Below are 16,734 nucleotides of genomic sequence, written 5' to 3' on the forward strand. Positions count from 1 at the left end.
AATAATCCTTTCAAAGAGTTCATCCCCTAGGATTTTGAGTAATATTCACTACTAAGAGAAAAAAGTTACTAATCACACCTTTTTTCACCTTAAACTTTGGTTTAAAAAAACCAGAGAACTTTAATGCTCTTAATAGTGATTACAATTATGTACAGTCCTATAATGCCACATAACCAACTGTTTCAACTATTTCAGAAATAAAATCTGTTCATATAAAATACTTGGCCTGTAGAGTCAACCTTTCAGGTAAAATGAAAACACTACTTTGAAAATGGTAAAGCACCTTATTCCCACTAGTAAATAATAACCATTCAGGGCCCCATCTCATCTTGAATAGTACCCTCCAAAACACAAAGGTTTTTTTTTTGGTTTTTTAATACTGCTGCAGAGAATCCAAAGAAGTGGTTAGTTACCTTTCTCAATATTACAAGTCTAAGAAATCTAAAAATAAAACCTGTATCTACAACCTTTCTCAATATTGCTTAATTCCACTAAATCATAAGGCCTTCTTCTGACCACCAGTAGAAAAGCAATAGGAAAAAAATACAAAAGAAAAACCTAGACTACTATCTGCAGACCCCAGAAGCAACTCTTCTCAAACTAAAAGTATAATAAAAACCCTCTTAAGAGGAAAGAAAAATAGTTTTCATTTTTAAACTAAGGGATATATAGTGCTTTCTATCAAACATCTCAGAAAATTAAGACCCAAATTTATTTACATAATTCTCCTAAAATTAACAGCCTCAAACTTTAGAATATATACATAACAGCAACTGGATGACTAAATAAATGTAATATTCTCAAGTTTTAGATCAAAATTATCAATCAACCACCTGCTTACCTAGTTTCCAGGGTCTGTGGATATTAACTAGCAATACAAAAAAAACAACTGTTTCCTCATTAAATAATATCCTCAAACTGCCCACAATCCAATTTCTATTTAAACAGTGATTAAGAGAAATGACATTTGAATGAGTGCTATAAAACATACTCTTTATCTATCTATTCCTCTAGGTTCTATTTCTGGATCAAGTACTCCACCAATCATGTTACTCTGGCCCAGAGGTCACAAACTTGAACATGTGAAGCAGCCTAGAAAAGACAAAAAGGCTTCAATTGTGCTGAATAAGAAGCCATGCCCTGCTTAAAGAATTATAATTCAAACTTTTAAAACACTCTGTTAAGGGAGGCTGGGCACGGTGGCTCACGCCTGTAATCCTAGCACTCTGAGGCCAAGACAGGCGGATTGCTCGAGGTCAGGAGTTTGAAACCAACCTGAGCAAGAGCAAGACCCCTGTCTCTACTGTAAATAGAAAGAAATTAATTGGCCAACTAATATATATAGAAAAAATTAGCTAGGCATGGTGGTACATGCCTGTAGTCCAAGCTACTCGGGAAGCTGAGGCAAAAGGACTGCTTGAGCCCAGGAGTTTGAGGTTGCTGTGAGTTAGGCTGACACCACAGCACTCACTCTAGCCTGGGCAACAGAGTGAGACTCTGTCTCAAAAAAATAAATAAATAAAACACTCTGTTAACAGTGCTGTGGTAATTGGGTGTGCATACAAAAAAAATTAAAGTAGATCTCTGCTCACATAATATAAAAAAAGAACAACTTTTTTTTTCCAGGCAGAATTAAGACCTAAATATTTAAAAAAACCAAACTTCTAGAAAAAAATATGGGAAAATCTTAATGACACTGGAACATAAAATATATTTCTTAAATAAAACCCAAAAGACACAAACCAGTAAGGAAAATAGTGATAGATTTAATAATTATCGCTATTTAACAACACAAACCATAGAAAAAGTGAACAGATAAGCCTTTCAGACAAGAGAATATATTTGCAATTCATTTAACAGACATAATCAGACCATAGTATAAACTCCTAAAATCAATTTTGAAGGACCCAATTTGCTGTGGGAAAAAAAGAACAGACAATTCAAAAAACAGAAACCTGGGCCGGGCGCTGTGGCTCACGCCTGTAATCCTAGCTCTTGGGAGGCCGAGGCGGGCGGATTGCTCAAGGTCAGGAGTTCAAAACCAGCCTGAGCAAGAGCGAGACCCCGTCTCTACTATAAATAGAAAGAAATTAATTGGCCAACTGATATATATATAAAAAATTAGCCGGGCATGGTGGCACATGCCTGTAGTCCCAGCTACTTGGGAGACTGAGGCAGGAGGATCACTCGAGCCCAGGAGTTTGAGGTTGCTGTGAGCTAGGCTGACGCCACGGCACTCACTCTAGCCTGGGCAACAAAGCGAGACTCTGTCTCAAAAAAAAAAAAAAAAAAAACAGAAACCTGAATAGTCATCCAACATTTGAAAACATACTCAATCTCATAATTAATCAAAAAAATTAAGAAATGTAATAGTATTTCATCTGATTTGCAAACATGTAAAAAATATGACAGTGCCATGAATCATAATGAAACAGCAAATTCATTGCTGTTTCAGCAATGAATTGGAAACAGCAAATTCTCATTCTGGTGCTAAAAATGCAAAGTGATATAAATTCAGAGAAAAACTTGATAATATTCAGTACAGCTAACAATTCCCATAACCTCCAAAACTTACAGCCCAATAATTGCACCTCTGGGTAACTGACCCTAGAGGACTTCATTTCAAATTTAACCACATACATACACACACATACACACAGAAACAAAAATTTCACGAAACATTTTATCCTTACTTGTTTACAATACAACCTGGTACTTCTCTATTCTATTTTAATCCCTAAATTGATTTCACAACCCATTAATGGGTTATAACATGCAGTTTTAAAAACTTGCCAAACACCGCCAAACATTGTAAATATAGGTACATGGATTCCTAATCAAGAATGTTCAATGTAGCATTGTTTTTAATGTATGAAACATTGGAAATAATCTACATGCCCAACAACACGAGAAAAGAAATTTAAACTGGCTGTATTAATACAATAAAATAACTTTACAGTATATAAAAGTGATAATTATAGTTATTAGTTTGAACCATGTGAAACCACCATTTTGGTAGATAAAAAATGGTGAAATATTAGCAGTTTCCTATAAATATTTTTTTAAATCTAATAAAAGACAAGTTACAGAACAGAGAGAACATCATTTACAGAAAGTCTGAAAATATGCAAAGCAATACTATGATTTACTTATGAATGTATGCCTATATATATATATATATATATATATATGTAATTATATAAAAACACGCATTAGGAAGGATTAACACCAAATTCAGAATAATGGTTACTTCTGGGAAGAAAGTGATATGTAATCCAAGAAGGTACTTCAACTGTATGTGAAATTTTTTTTTCTGAAAAAAAAATGGGAAATATGGAAACATAAGATTTGCTATAGCTGTATAGCGAATATATGAATGTTAACTGTATGAGTCTCTGTAATCTCCTGCATGTATAAGAAAAAAAAAAAATTTTTATTTGGCCTAACAAAACACACCTCAGCAACCTAAATTCAAATCAACTGCCATACAAAATTTCTTCTATTGCCTTGAAACATTAATGCTTAAGCCCTTTTTTATCCAGGGCCTCTACTGTTGAAACAACAATAACAACAAAACAGCTTTTATGTAATGCCCAATTTAAATAATTCCTTAAAATCTGTTAAGATTTACCTGTGAAAAATTGGTCTTGTTCCTTCTTCTAGTTTAGTGCTATGTATTTTAGCATGTTTCCATTTTTACCCTTGCTACCAAGCAAATTCAAACCCAATTTTTATTCTTAGGCATTGAATTATGCTGCCACTTGGGAACAGAATATATGCTTTGTCCTTTTCCTGATTTCTCCTTTTTATATATATTTTATTATACTTCTGGATCTTTTATTTTAAATTACCAGAAATTCTTTCTGGAATGAAATATGACAAAATAAATTTCAAGAAAATAAAAACCTTCTGTTCCATTCTGCTAAAAAGTTTTCATAATGTACCCCCATGAAAAGGAACTGGGTATATAAATACAATTATGCATACATGGTTACCAAACTAAAATTTAAGGACAGACAGGATTAAAGTGAATATGCTGCCAGTGAAAAATACTTAGCTGATATACTAATGATAAACACATCCAAAGGAAAAAATCTAGATGGCCAAAGTGTAATAAGCTAATTAATTTTGCCTCTTCAAGACCATATGCTTTGCATGTTTTCTAGGGCATAGAAATTGTGGAAAATATACAGTAAGTCCAATAAAAATGTGTAACAATTTAAGTCACTTACAAAGAAAATTCTATTTTACTGTAGTCTTCCACCTAAAAACTTTAAGTGTCCTTTCCCACAGGTATTTTTCCCATGCCTGAAGATAATGTCACAGTTCCCAGAATCCAGTTTCCCTTTTCCTTTTATCTAAACACTTATGATGTCTAATTAAGCCAAGCTATGTTATCATTAGCCAACAAATATCCCCCTCTAACATGTGTAAACTTCAATCCAGAAATTCAAACCCAGGGGTAACATGAAACAAATCTCTTATGTAACCAATTTCTCAACTTCCAATTTCTAAATACCAAATGTACTTATGAAATAGGTCAATTATTCCTGACAAACAGGTCCTAAGATATCAGTCCTATCTATCTCATTTGCTAGATAAACGATGAGAGAGAACATACACCAAGATGGCAATTTTATATTGCAGTTTTTCAAGTTTATATTTCACAAAGGCTTTGAAATCTTTATTTTTAACAAAGTTAAAGCACTTCTTTCAGCAGTAAGCCCAAAAGAACATGAACCAAATTAGGTTTTAAAAAGACCATTTAAACACCACCTGCCATATACCAGAACTGCCAGTAGATATAAAGAAAGCTGTATGTTCCTTACCCTCAAGAAATATATAGTCTATTAGGCACTCATCCAGATTATTTTTGATCAGTGGTAGCAAAATCATATGCTTTCAAGTGCCAAGCAGAAAACCTAAATAGGTGGAGCAGCTCTACCCAAGGGAATACTAGGGAGAACTATAGGAGGCATGCCCCACCTAAAGTAATTCTCAATCAACTCTATAAGAATGTTATCAAAACAAAGCACATCTCCCAGTTATATGGACAGAATATACTGCAAATGTTTAACAGCCTATCAGATAAAGCAAAAATTTAAAGAAGGAAAAAGGTTGGCAATGGCACGGAGAAGTTAGACCTCACTCACATTTCTGGTTAGAGTTTACACTACTATGACCTTTTTGAATGGCAGTCTAGTAACATATATCTGAATGAAAAATACACATTTTCTTCAATCCAGTCATGCGACTATTAGAAAATTATCCTCAAGGGGAATTAACACACAAATATTATACAGTGTACAACCAATATACGATCCATTAAAATAATCTAAATACCCAGTAACTGGAGCACTGTTAAAGTATAGCATAACTATTCAATAATACACTAAAGAAATATTTAAAAGAATAGGGGAGATGCAGATTTATTGACATGGAAAGCTAGCCACAAGTATTAAAATAAATAAATAAATAAATAATAATAAATATTAAGCCACTAAGACAGCGCCACCTGCTGACCCCTGAAGTGCTGTTTCCGGTCAAATCCAGAAGCACAACTCCATGCCATAGCCAAGATGGGTTGGCAATAAGCGTTTTCTGAGAACCGCTCACTGTGGACCCAGTCTACAGCCAACATGCCCAGCAGAAACAAAAACTAGCTGCCCAGAAACCTGCAGCAGTTATAGACTCTAATAAAGTGGACTCACTGGTTGACACTGAAGAATTTCTACAGTAATACTACATTCATAACAAATCCATTGTGGAAATTTTCAATTACAACCAAATAAACCCAGCAAAGAATTGACAGAGTTGCTGGTATTTATGGCAGATTGGTCAGTGCTAATCAGAATGTCTAAATAACTTTCCTCAAGAGCTGAAACATCTGCTTTCCTACAATGATACTGTCTTGAATCTAGATCCTCTAATAACATTTTACCAAGTGTTGATGTCACTGAGAAATAATCATATCAAACTTGAACTTAGCCAAAAAGGCTGAAAAGTCACTGGAGAATCACATCAATCCATCAAGTTTGCTAGAGCTTTTCTTTGAACTTTTGTGTTGCCATAAGTTTCTGAGATTTTATACACTCACACTGTGATTGATATCAAGAATATACACACAACAGGGAGAATGCTAAGTGGTGACCGAGGCAGGGCTTGGAGTGACGCGTCTACAAGCCAAGGACTGGCCAAGGATTGCAACCACACCAGAAGCTGGAGGAGGCCAAGAAGATCTTCCTAGAACCTTCAGAGAGTGCATGGTCCCACTGCCACCTTGATTTGGAATTTCTAGCCTCAGGAACCGAGAGAATAAATTTCTGCTGTTGAAGTCAACCAGTGTGTGGTGCTCTGTCACAACATCCTTGAGTCACTAATGACACTATCTCTGAAGGACAACCACCAGACATGTATGTTTTTAAAACTTTCACAGTCTTGGCCGGGCACGGTGGCTCACGCCTGTAATCCTAGCATTCTGGGAGGCCGAGGTGGACGGATTGCTCAAGGTTGGAAGTTCGAAACCAGCCTGAGTGAGACCCCGTCTCTACTAAAAATAGAAAGAAATTAATTGACCAACTAAAAATATATATACAAAAAAAAAATTAGCCGGGCATGGTGGCACATGCCTGTAGTCCCTGCTACTCGGAAGGCTGAGGCAGTAGGCTTGCTTGAGCCCAGGAGATTGAGGTTGCTGTGAGATAGGCTGACACCACGGCACTCACTCTAGCCTGAGCAACAAAGTGAGACTCTTGTCTCCAAAAAAAAAAACTTTCACAGTCTTGACAAACAGCCAGGGTTGAAAACTTACACTTTAAAAACATACATTTGTTAAGTATTCAGTTTGCCCACAACTTTTACAGTCACCAAATAGGAAAAATAAGAAAGACCTGAAAACGCACAATTTGCTAGGGGGAGTGACTGGTAGTCAAGAAAATTCTAAAAATTTAAATGTTGGACCATGTTTGAACTAATTTAAGCCAAACAGCATACTATGTGTGCTCTGCCCAAAAATTATAATAATAAAAAATTTGGCCAGGCACAGTGGCTCACATCTGTAATCCTAGCACGCTGGAAGGCCGAGGCGGGAGGATCGCTCAAGGTCAGGAGTTTGAAATCAGCCTGAGCAAAAGAGCGAGACCCCATCTCTACTAAAAAATAGAAAGAATTGGCCAACTAAAAATACATATAGAAAAATTAGCCAGGCACAGCGGCGCATGCCTAAGTTCCAGCTACTCGGGAGGCTGAGACAGAAGGATCGCCTGAGCCCAGCAGTTTGAGGTTGCTGTGAGCTAGGCTGACGTCATGGCACTCTAGCCCGGGCAACAGAGTAAGACTCTATCTCAAAAAAAAAAGAATATATTGGCCGGGCGCTGTGGCTCACGCCTGTAATCCTAGCTCTTGGGAGGCCGAGGCGGGCGGATTGCTCAAGGTCAGGAGTTCAAAACCAGCCTGAGCGAGACCCCGTCTCTACTATAAATAGAAAGAAATTAATTGGCCAACTGATATATATATATATAAAAAAATTAGCCGGGCATGGTGGCGCATGCCTGTAGTCCCAGCTACCCGGGAGGCTGAGGCAGAAGGATCACTCGAGCCCAGGAGTTTGAGGTTGCTGTGAGCTAGGCTGACGCCACGGCACTCACTCTAGCCTGGGCAACAAAGCGAGACTCTGTCTCAAAAAAAAAAAAAAAAAAAAGAATATATATATATGTGTGTGTGTATATATATGTGTGTGTGTGTGCAAAAGCCTGAGCAAGAGTGAGACCCCTTCTCTACAAAAATTAGAAAAATTAGCTGCGCATGGTGGTGCACGCCTGTAGTCCCAGCTACTTGGGAGGCTAAGGCAGGTGACTGTTTGAGCCAGATGTTTGAGGTTGCAGTGAGCTATTTATGGCCACTGCACTCTCACCAAGGTGACAGAGTAAGACCCTATAAAAAAAAAAAAAAAAAGAGGAGGAAAGAAAAGAAAAAAAAAAAAGACTATAAGCACAAAACACAAGAATAAAGTGAATATAGTATTGCAGTATTTCACATATACCATGTTAAGAGACAGCAATGCAACTGCAGCCAAGATATGTGATGACTGACCTCTACAAGAAACATCTGGAATAATGCCTAAACCATTAATGTTATCACAACTGCATGCTTCAAGGTACTGGTTGCTTGCTGCCTTGACATTCTTCCTAGGGTAAGATGAAGATGAAAAACAGGACAGCAACTCAGAATCTCATGATAAAGGGCCAACAGCAAGAGACCTACTAGTGCAATACGCCACTTGGAAGAGAGGCTCCAAACAGAAGACAAACACTAAAAAGGTCATGAATGTGCCCAAGAAGCAAAAGAAAAAATTCAGTGTTTAACTTTTCAGCTATTCACTTGATTCAAGATCCTCACACTTTTACACAAAAACTAAAGCAGGCAGCTAGAAAGCTCCAAACTGAGGTTTGAAGTGACATGCTCATGAACTTTATCCCCAGATTTGTAGGAATTCATGAGCTTTCTAACTTCTACGCCTTCAGGCAAAAGTTTCTGCTGCTGCATGGAACAAGTAACAAAAATCCTTTTGTTGAGCATCTCATCACCTGTTAGTCCCAGAGATCAGTCATTGCTCATGCCTATGCCAATCACTTTGTTATGGACAAGAACTCTGGGGAAGTCATGACAAAATCAATGCTAGAAAACAAATAACAGTTCAATGTCCTCTAGCCATGACAGAAGACTTCCTTAATACTAGGCCCAGTATAAAACACACCAGGATAAGAACACGATGATGTCAACTACAACTGTGATTCAGTTCTTCCAAATCCTCAGATGTTGCAGAAGAAATTCCAGGGCAAGCCAACAGAGGCCCCAATAAAATCAGAGTGCAAGAATACGGGGAATTAGATGCTAAAGATTACATTCCAGGAAAAGTAGTTCTGAAAGTTGAGAAAGGAAGACAAGGCTGAAAACGATAAAGATGGGTGGGGAAGTACCAGTCTCAGTGAGGAAGACGGGGAGGATGGTGAATGTGTTGATGAGCACTACTCTCAATGAAGGATAGCAAGAAATCTCCTCCACCTTGCCCATGAAAAAGTAGAAAGTCAAAGCTACAGGAAGACTTCTAGAAAATCTGCATGGCCCTACTAAGAAAAAAAATTCACAGCTGCCCCCAGGGAAAGCCCAAAAGAGAAAATGCATTGCAAGACAATGATGAGGAGCAACTTACTTCTTGGAACATAGATGGCCTTCACAAAAAACCCAAAGTCTGACAAGGACATAAGACTAGCAACTACAATGCTGGAAAGACAGACCGAAAAGATTTTACGAGGAAGAAAACTAAAATGAACCCATTTTCCAGATCCAGAAATAAAGAGAATTTTCCACTACTTTTTTCCACTAATTTTCCACTTCTAAAAACAGAAGAACTTTATGATGCTTCAGTGTAGCCAAAATGTACAGTCAAAAAATAAGCAATACTTCGGAGAAAAGCAGGTGGCACTATGAGATACACTTTTAAAAAAGAGAAAAAGTAAAATATCCAAGTAAGTTTTCCATTCCAAAGAGAATGCTAAATTTGTGTCATTAATCTGAAAATAAATCAAGAATGTTTACATAAGTCCAGAAACACTATATTTTTAAAACCACAAAAAAAGAAGCAGACTGCTGAACAATGGTTGGCTTAATCACATTTTTAAAAAACAATCCCACAACACAAAGAGTGACCTCTAGTGTAAACTAGTTAATAACAATATATTGATACTAACTAATAACAATATATTGATATTGTTCATCAAATGGAACAAAATATGTCAAATTAATGCAAGATGTTAGTAATTGGGGAAATGAGGGGAGGGAAGGGAATGTGGGAACTTTCTGTACTATCAGCTCAAATTTCTCTAAATTTAAAACTGCTCAAAAAATAAAGTCTATTAATTTTTTAAATTCTGCATATATACACAAATTTGCAAATAAATATTTGTATATGCAGACATAGAGACCTGGAAAGACCTATACCAAACAGTTTCTCATGATTATCTACAAAGAATGAAACTAGAAAGAAGTTCATGAGAAGGAATTTTTACACTATAGTCAGCCCTCCATATCCATGGGTTCCACATCTATGGATTCAACCAACCTCAGATTGAAAATATTAAAAAAAAAAAAAAAGCATCTATTGAACATATACAGACTTTTTTTCCCATTATTCCCTAAACAATACAATAACTATTTACATAGCATTACAATGTATTAGGTATTATAAGTAATCTAAAGATGATTTAAGGTATTAGGGAGGCTATGCCTAGGTTATATGGCAAGTACTATACCATTTTACATCACGGACTTGAGCATCCACTGATTTTTGTATTCACATGAGGTCTTGGAACCAATGCCCCACAGATACCAAGGAGGACCATATATATCTTTGGACTGTCTAAACTTTCCACACTGAACAGTACTACAAAGAGGGGCTCTGTGCCATACTGATAAGAGCTTGGGTTCTCAAACCAGACCACACAGATTCAAATCCCAGCTCCATTTACTAGCTGATAAACTTCAGCAGTTACTTAATTTCTCTGTGCCTCAGTTTCTTCACCTGTAAACTAGAAACAATAACAGTATGTACTCACAGAGCTACTGCAGGGATTAAATAATTTAATAATACATGTAAAGTAGTGGAAAATACTTTACATGTATTATTATCATCATCAGGCATCTATCATTCCTGAATTTCCTTTTTATTTATTTATTTATTTATTTATTTATTTATTTATTTATTTTTGAGACAGAGTCTCACTTTGTTGCCTAGGCTAGAGTGAGTGCCGTGGCGTCAGCCTAGCTCACAGCAACCTCAAACTCCTGGGCTCAAGCGATCCTGCTGCCTCAGCGTCCCTAGTAGCTGGGACTACAGGCATGCGCCACCATGCCCGGCTTACTTTTTCTATATATTAGTTGGCCAATTAATTTCTTTCTATTTATAGTAGAGATGGGGTCTCGCTCTTGCTCAGGCTGGTTTCGAATTCCTGACCTTCAGCAATCCACCTGCCTCGGCCTCCCAGAGTGCTAGGATTACAGGCGTGAGCCACCACGCCCGGCCTTGAATTTCCTTTTTAAATCTTGACTGGTAAGACAAGTCAGGAAAACTTGGGTCATCAAGTCCCTTTCTAACAAGATCTTCAATGCAGAAAATACAAAACCTATGAAAAGTCAAATAAAAATAATTTGAGATACTATTTTTTAAAAAGCAGATTACAAACCAATATTTAACAATATGAGCTCAATAAAAATAATCACCAACAGATTCTATAATGATAAGCACAAAAAATTCCCTTTGAATGGTACAATTATAGATAACTTTTACTTTCTCCTTTATACTTTTGTACCTGACTTTAATTTTCTACATTGAATATGAATCATTTTTAATGGAGATCAGCAAATTTTTTCTATTAAGAGCGAGACAGTAAATATTTTAGGCATTACAGGCCATATGGGTCTCTGTCGCAACTATTCAGCCCTGCTGATATACCACAAAAGAAAGCACAGACTAATACCTAAACAACTGAATATGGCTATGTTCCAATAAATACTTTAATGACAAAAACAGGTGTTTGGCAGGACTTGGCCTGCAAGCTGTAAACGTTGCCAATCACTAAAACCGAGGATAAAACAAAATTATTTTCATTTGGGAAAATAAATGTGATTGATAATAAAGTACACCAGCTACACTGATACTATCAATAGAAAAAAAATCATTTATAAATTCATATAATGAGCCTAGGGATTAAAAAAACACAAACTTTCTTTCAGGCTCTAGAAATCCTATTTTCACCCCTACTGCCCCAGTAAGAGGAAATTTGCTACTAAGTAGCCCAAAGTCTTAGATAGGAACATATTCTGGTGGGTAGGCAGTTACAGACAGAAGCTTAACGAAATATGACTTTCAAGCCATGCACAGTGGCTTCATGCCTGTAATATACTAGCACTTTGGGAAGCTAAGGCAAAAGGATCGCTTGAAGCCAGCAGTTTGAGATTAGCCTTAGCAACATAGCAAGACCCCGGCTCTACAAAAAAAAAAAAAAATTTTTTTTTAAATAGCCTGGGTTGGTGTAGTCTTAGGTACTCAAGAGATAGGCTGAGACAGGAGGATTACTGGAGCCCAAGAGTTTGAGGTCGCTGTGAGCTATGATTACACACTGTACTCTAGCCTGGGCAACAGAGCAAGACCCTGTTTCCAAAAAAAAAAAAAAATTGCCTTTCACATTTAAATCTATTTGCAGTTTTTTCAAATTTTGTAATTCACCACAAAGCAGCTGCCAATACATGTGGAAGTCACAACTACTGATGAAATTATTTTAGTGAAATAATTTTAGTTACAGATCTTCACAATCAGCACTCTGACAGCAAATTCATAAGAAAGAATGAAAACATCTAGAAATTACCCTCTAACAGTGTTAAGAGTCAGAGAGTCAGACATAAAGGTGGCTTTTGATAAGAGGACACTCCAAACTTCAGAACTGACAAGGTTTATAATCTACCCCTCCCACCAAAAATGGGTTGAAGGAATTGTTTTTTCTGATGGACTTTATTTTTAATATTTTATTTGGGGAAAGTTTTGTGATGGCATAATTTTAAATGTTGTAACAGATTTATTGGCGTTTTAATGGTTTCAAGGTGGACGGGTGTTATGTCTCTTTTGGGAACTGATATAATGGAGATAATAACATAATGCTGAGAAATCCAGAATCAAAAAAATAAGAAATTGAAAGACCATCCTACTAAAAAAAAAAAAAATCAACAACCTGCAATGAAGTCACTGTGCCCTATAAAATCCCAATTGGGCATGTAAATCTTTCTACCAAAACTCACTTTTGGACCGTCTTAATGAAGTTGTCAAATTCTGGAGGCAAACGTTTAAATTAACGTCAAAAGCCAGGAGAAGAAAAAGAGTTATCAGTCTCCAATCCAAACTCTCACAGATCTCTAAAAACTGATTTACAATCCTGTTATCAGCAATTTTAAAGCAGCTAACATTGACGGAAACCCAAACGAGGCTTCGGAGAACAGGACCCAAGGTACTATGCCAAGTAGGTTGGCTGAAGCGCCACCTAAGAAAGGGTGAGGGAAATCTTCCTATCCCAGGCACCGCAAAAGTAGAACCAAAGCAGATCCCATCCGCAAAGCAGATCCCATCTGAAGCCTGCCAGCAAGGAAATTCGTAGAAGTGATAAAGAGACGGAAATGAAGACGGGCGGGCAGGTCCTCCCCGACGGCAGCAGGGAGAGCGACTGCACCCGAAGGTGAGGCGAGCTCAGAGGGCAGCGGGCTTGTGTCCCTGCTGGCAGGGGCGACGCGGGCGACGGGCACCGAGCTCCAGTGACACCCGCTGCAAGGAAGACGGACCCAGGCCGCGCACGGCCGGCCCCTCGGGACACCGCACACTGCGCGGAGCGGCAGGTCTGAGCTGGGGGGTCAAGCTGGGAACTGGGACGAGCGCGCGCCGTCCGGCCCGCGCCGGGGACGCTCGCCCCCTCAGCCCTCGCCTCCTCCCCGACCTCGCGCTCTCCTGGTGCGCCCGGGAAACGGCGCTCGCACTCCCGAGACCCTCACCTGGAGCTTGCCGCCGCCTCTCCACACGGCTCGGACTCCTCGGGAACCACGGCTGAGGGGAGGGGGAGGAGGGGGAACGGAGGAGGGAGGGGGCCCAAGCCGGTGTTGCCGCCACCGCTGCCGCCGCCGCGTCCCCCGCCCCCCACGGCCGCACGTCGCCGTGGCGCGCATCGCACGAGGGGCCTCGAGCCAATAAGCCCACAGCCCGTGCGCAGCCGCGCTGGCCCAAACCGGAAGCTGCTCCTCTGACCGCTCTAGAACGTGGGTGCATCTTGGGAGTTGTGGTTCGGCCGGGAACTGAAAACAGTGCTGGGCATGAGGGCACCAGGGAAAGAGCGCTCCACCGGCGCTCACACAACTCCTCTTGGTTTTTCCTCTCCCATGGAAAAGGGAAGCAGTTTAGAGCTGACGCGGAGGGGGCCGCCAGGCTCGCGGACGCTTTCCCCAGTGTCTATGGATACTGGCTACCACCTTGGGCGGCAGCCAAATATAGGGGATTTAAACTGGAGCGTGTGTTTCTGTCAACCGCCAACATCATGCTAGGCGTTGTCTGTGAAGGTTTCGGAAATAAATCCGAAAGCATCAGCCAACTCTTGCCCAAAACAATAGTGTTTGCCTTGTATAACCTTATTAACCTATTTTGATTTATGCCCTACCACTTAAGAAAAAAAAAGATAAGCCCACTCTTAAAATACATATAATTCAGAGCGATATTTAAAATGATTTTAATGTAATGGTAGATCAGAATCTACTTAAGCATTAAATATCTGTATCGATTAAGCCAGAATGAGTAATTTTCTACAAGTGAGCCTTAAATTGAGCTCTAACTTCTTAGAAACCAAGAACAGGTTTGGTTACATACTTAAAAAGAAATATAGAAGTTGGTCTGCATAGAAAAATAGTTCTTCACATTCAGTAGGAGGAGGAATTTATTGCACTCTTAAGGGATAAATGCCTTAACTATCAAAATTCTTGTTGTTGACTAAAGGAAATCCATAAGCTTTAGAGAAAGCCTATGCTCACAGCTTATTTTCCTTCCCCTTAGACCACAGCAAGAGATAACAAAGAGTGCTGGGAAAAGCTTTACAGGTCTCATATCAAAGGCACTGGAGACTGATATATGAGGAAGAAAAAAAAATAGAGAACTCTTTATCCTGGAAATGTAAATTTTAAGAGGTAAAGTTAATAAATCACAAAAAATATGAATAAGATAGCTTTAATACAGTACTAAGGCCCACTCATTTAAGCTTGAAAGAGGTAAAATTAGTATAAATAAAAATATAGGAACTAAATTTAAAAGAACTAATTCCCTTCAAGGAGTAATTTACATTGAAAATATAAATGCTTTTTTTTAAGTTTACATAATTCGTGAAAGACAGCAATAATGACTTCTGTGTTTCCAGGTAAAGACATAAAGCTTTTGAGATTGAAATCAAGGAAGACAATTATACACTTCTATAGGACATCACAAACATGTTTTTTGATTGCAAATTTGACCCATTATACCAACTCAAATAGGGCAAAGATAAGAAGAACAAGATTCCCAGGCTTAATAGTGTCTACTAAAGGTAACAGAACTATAGAGAAAAAACAATTAAAAAAAAAATTTTTTTTTTAAGATCTCAAATCTGTCCTGCATCTCTTTCTCTTAAAGATTCTGCTTTGACAAAACAAAGGGCTTTACTCTAAGAAGCTACTTCTGGAACAGTCCACCGTGTATTGAAACAGGTGTCAGAGAACCTCATCATTTCCCCAAGATTTTACATCTTGTTTTCTGTCACCTTGATCCCAATCACAAATCACTACTGCCAATTCCTGATGCTCATATAATGATGAAACAAACCACATCATTTCCTCACAATGCTCACACCTTCTCTGCTAATGAGGATGTTGCCACTGTCCCTGATCTGTGAGGGACATTCTGCTGAGCCTGATGTCCATAAAGCTAACTTCATACTTATCCCTTACCTAAATGTCACCATTAAATATTCCAAAAGCAGATTTTTCAGGCCATCTCCCTGACCATACTTCAGTTACTAATCTTTATATATTGTCTGCTGATTGGCTGTCCGAAAACCAAAGGAAATTCTGTGAAATTCTGTATCTTCCAGTGTCAGCTGAAGATCTTAAGAATCACTGTTCTCTCCATTCTTATGATGTCACATTTCTCCACTGGGAGATGTAGTCCTTCATCTTTTGCAGAACCAAAGAAAAATTCCTTTCCACCCCTACTCCCCATGCTTGTCACCAGTGACCCAACAGTGACCCATGGCACAGCTAGTCTGATGTCATCATCTCTGCAATTATCAAATGTTGATGAGGAGGACACATCACTAGGTGAGTAACGTTCATAATCCAGTTGTGGCTTCAGTGACACTGCAGTATATTGCTGACATAATGACACTGGACTTGCTCTCCATTGTGATATGCAAGGCAGTAGCCAATGAGAATTGAATATGTATCTAAAGCTGCAAGCAAATGAAGGTGCAGCTTTCAAATTCTACAGAAAAAAAAATACTCCAGGCCGGGCTCGGTGGCTCACGCCTGTAATCCTAGCTCTCTGGGAGGCCGAGGCGGGCATATTGCTCGAGGTCAGGAGTTCAAAACCAGCCTGAGCAAGAGCGAGACCCCGTCTCTACTATAAATAGAAAGAAACTAATTGGCCAACTAATATATATAGAAAAAATTAGCCGGGCATGGTGGCGCATGCCTGTAGTCCCAGCTACTCGGGAGGCTGAGGCAGGAGGATTGCTTGAGCCCAGGAGTTTGAGGTTGCTGTGAGCTAGGCTGACGCCACGGCACTCACTCTAGCCTAGGCAACAAAGCGAGACTCTGTCTCAAAAAAAAAAAAAAAAAAAAAAAAATACTCCAGACCGGACTGTGAATTTAAACTGGAGCTTGCAACTGGTTTTTGTTGCTTCTCCTATAAAGAAAAATTACTTCATTTATTATTTTTCTAATAGGAACCATTGCTATTTTTAAGAAGAAAAAAAGACAAATTACTGTACTAGTGAAAACTAAAATTAGTAGTCTTCTTTCAGAGACCTGTGTCCATGAATTAAAAAAAAATTACAAAGGGAATTTAACAGCCTCATTATTACAAAATACTTAAAACCAGCCTAAACTCTTCCTTTCTTCCCCATT

General features: G+C 38.5%; 1 protein-coding gene across 3 annotated transcripts in view; it reads right to left on the reverse strand.

Annotated features, from left to right (window-relative positions):
- ADIPOR2 (adiponectin receptor 2) overlaps positions 1 to 15,766 on the reverse strand; it is a 79,881-nt gene extending 64,115 nt beyond the window's left edge. The window contains exon 1 of one of the 3 annotated variants that reach the window (XM_012747237.3): positions 15,559 to 15,766. Coding sequence is in view for 1 of the 3 variants with exons in the window: in XM_012747239.2 (XP_012602693.1) it covers positions 13,591 to 13,761 (171 nt within the window). In the remaining 2 variants the exon portion in view is untranslated. Of the gene's footprint in view, positions 1 to 13,590; positions 13,776 to 15,558 lie in introns of those variants that run through there. The other 2 variants (XM_012747239.2, XM_012747236.2) reach the window with 2 other exon arrangements.
- Between the last annotated feature and the right edge of the window lie 968 nt (positions 15,767 to 16,734).

Source organism: Microcebus murinus, chromosome 10 (assembly GCF_040939455.1).
Source record: "Microcebus murinus isolate Inina chromosome 10, M.murinus_Inina_mat1.0, whole genome shotgun sequence".
NCBI lineage: Eukaryota > Metazoa > Chordata > Mammalia > Primates > Cheirogaleidae > Microcebus > Microcebus murinus.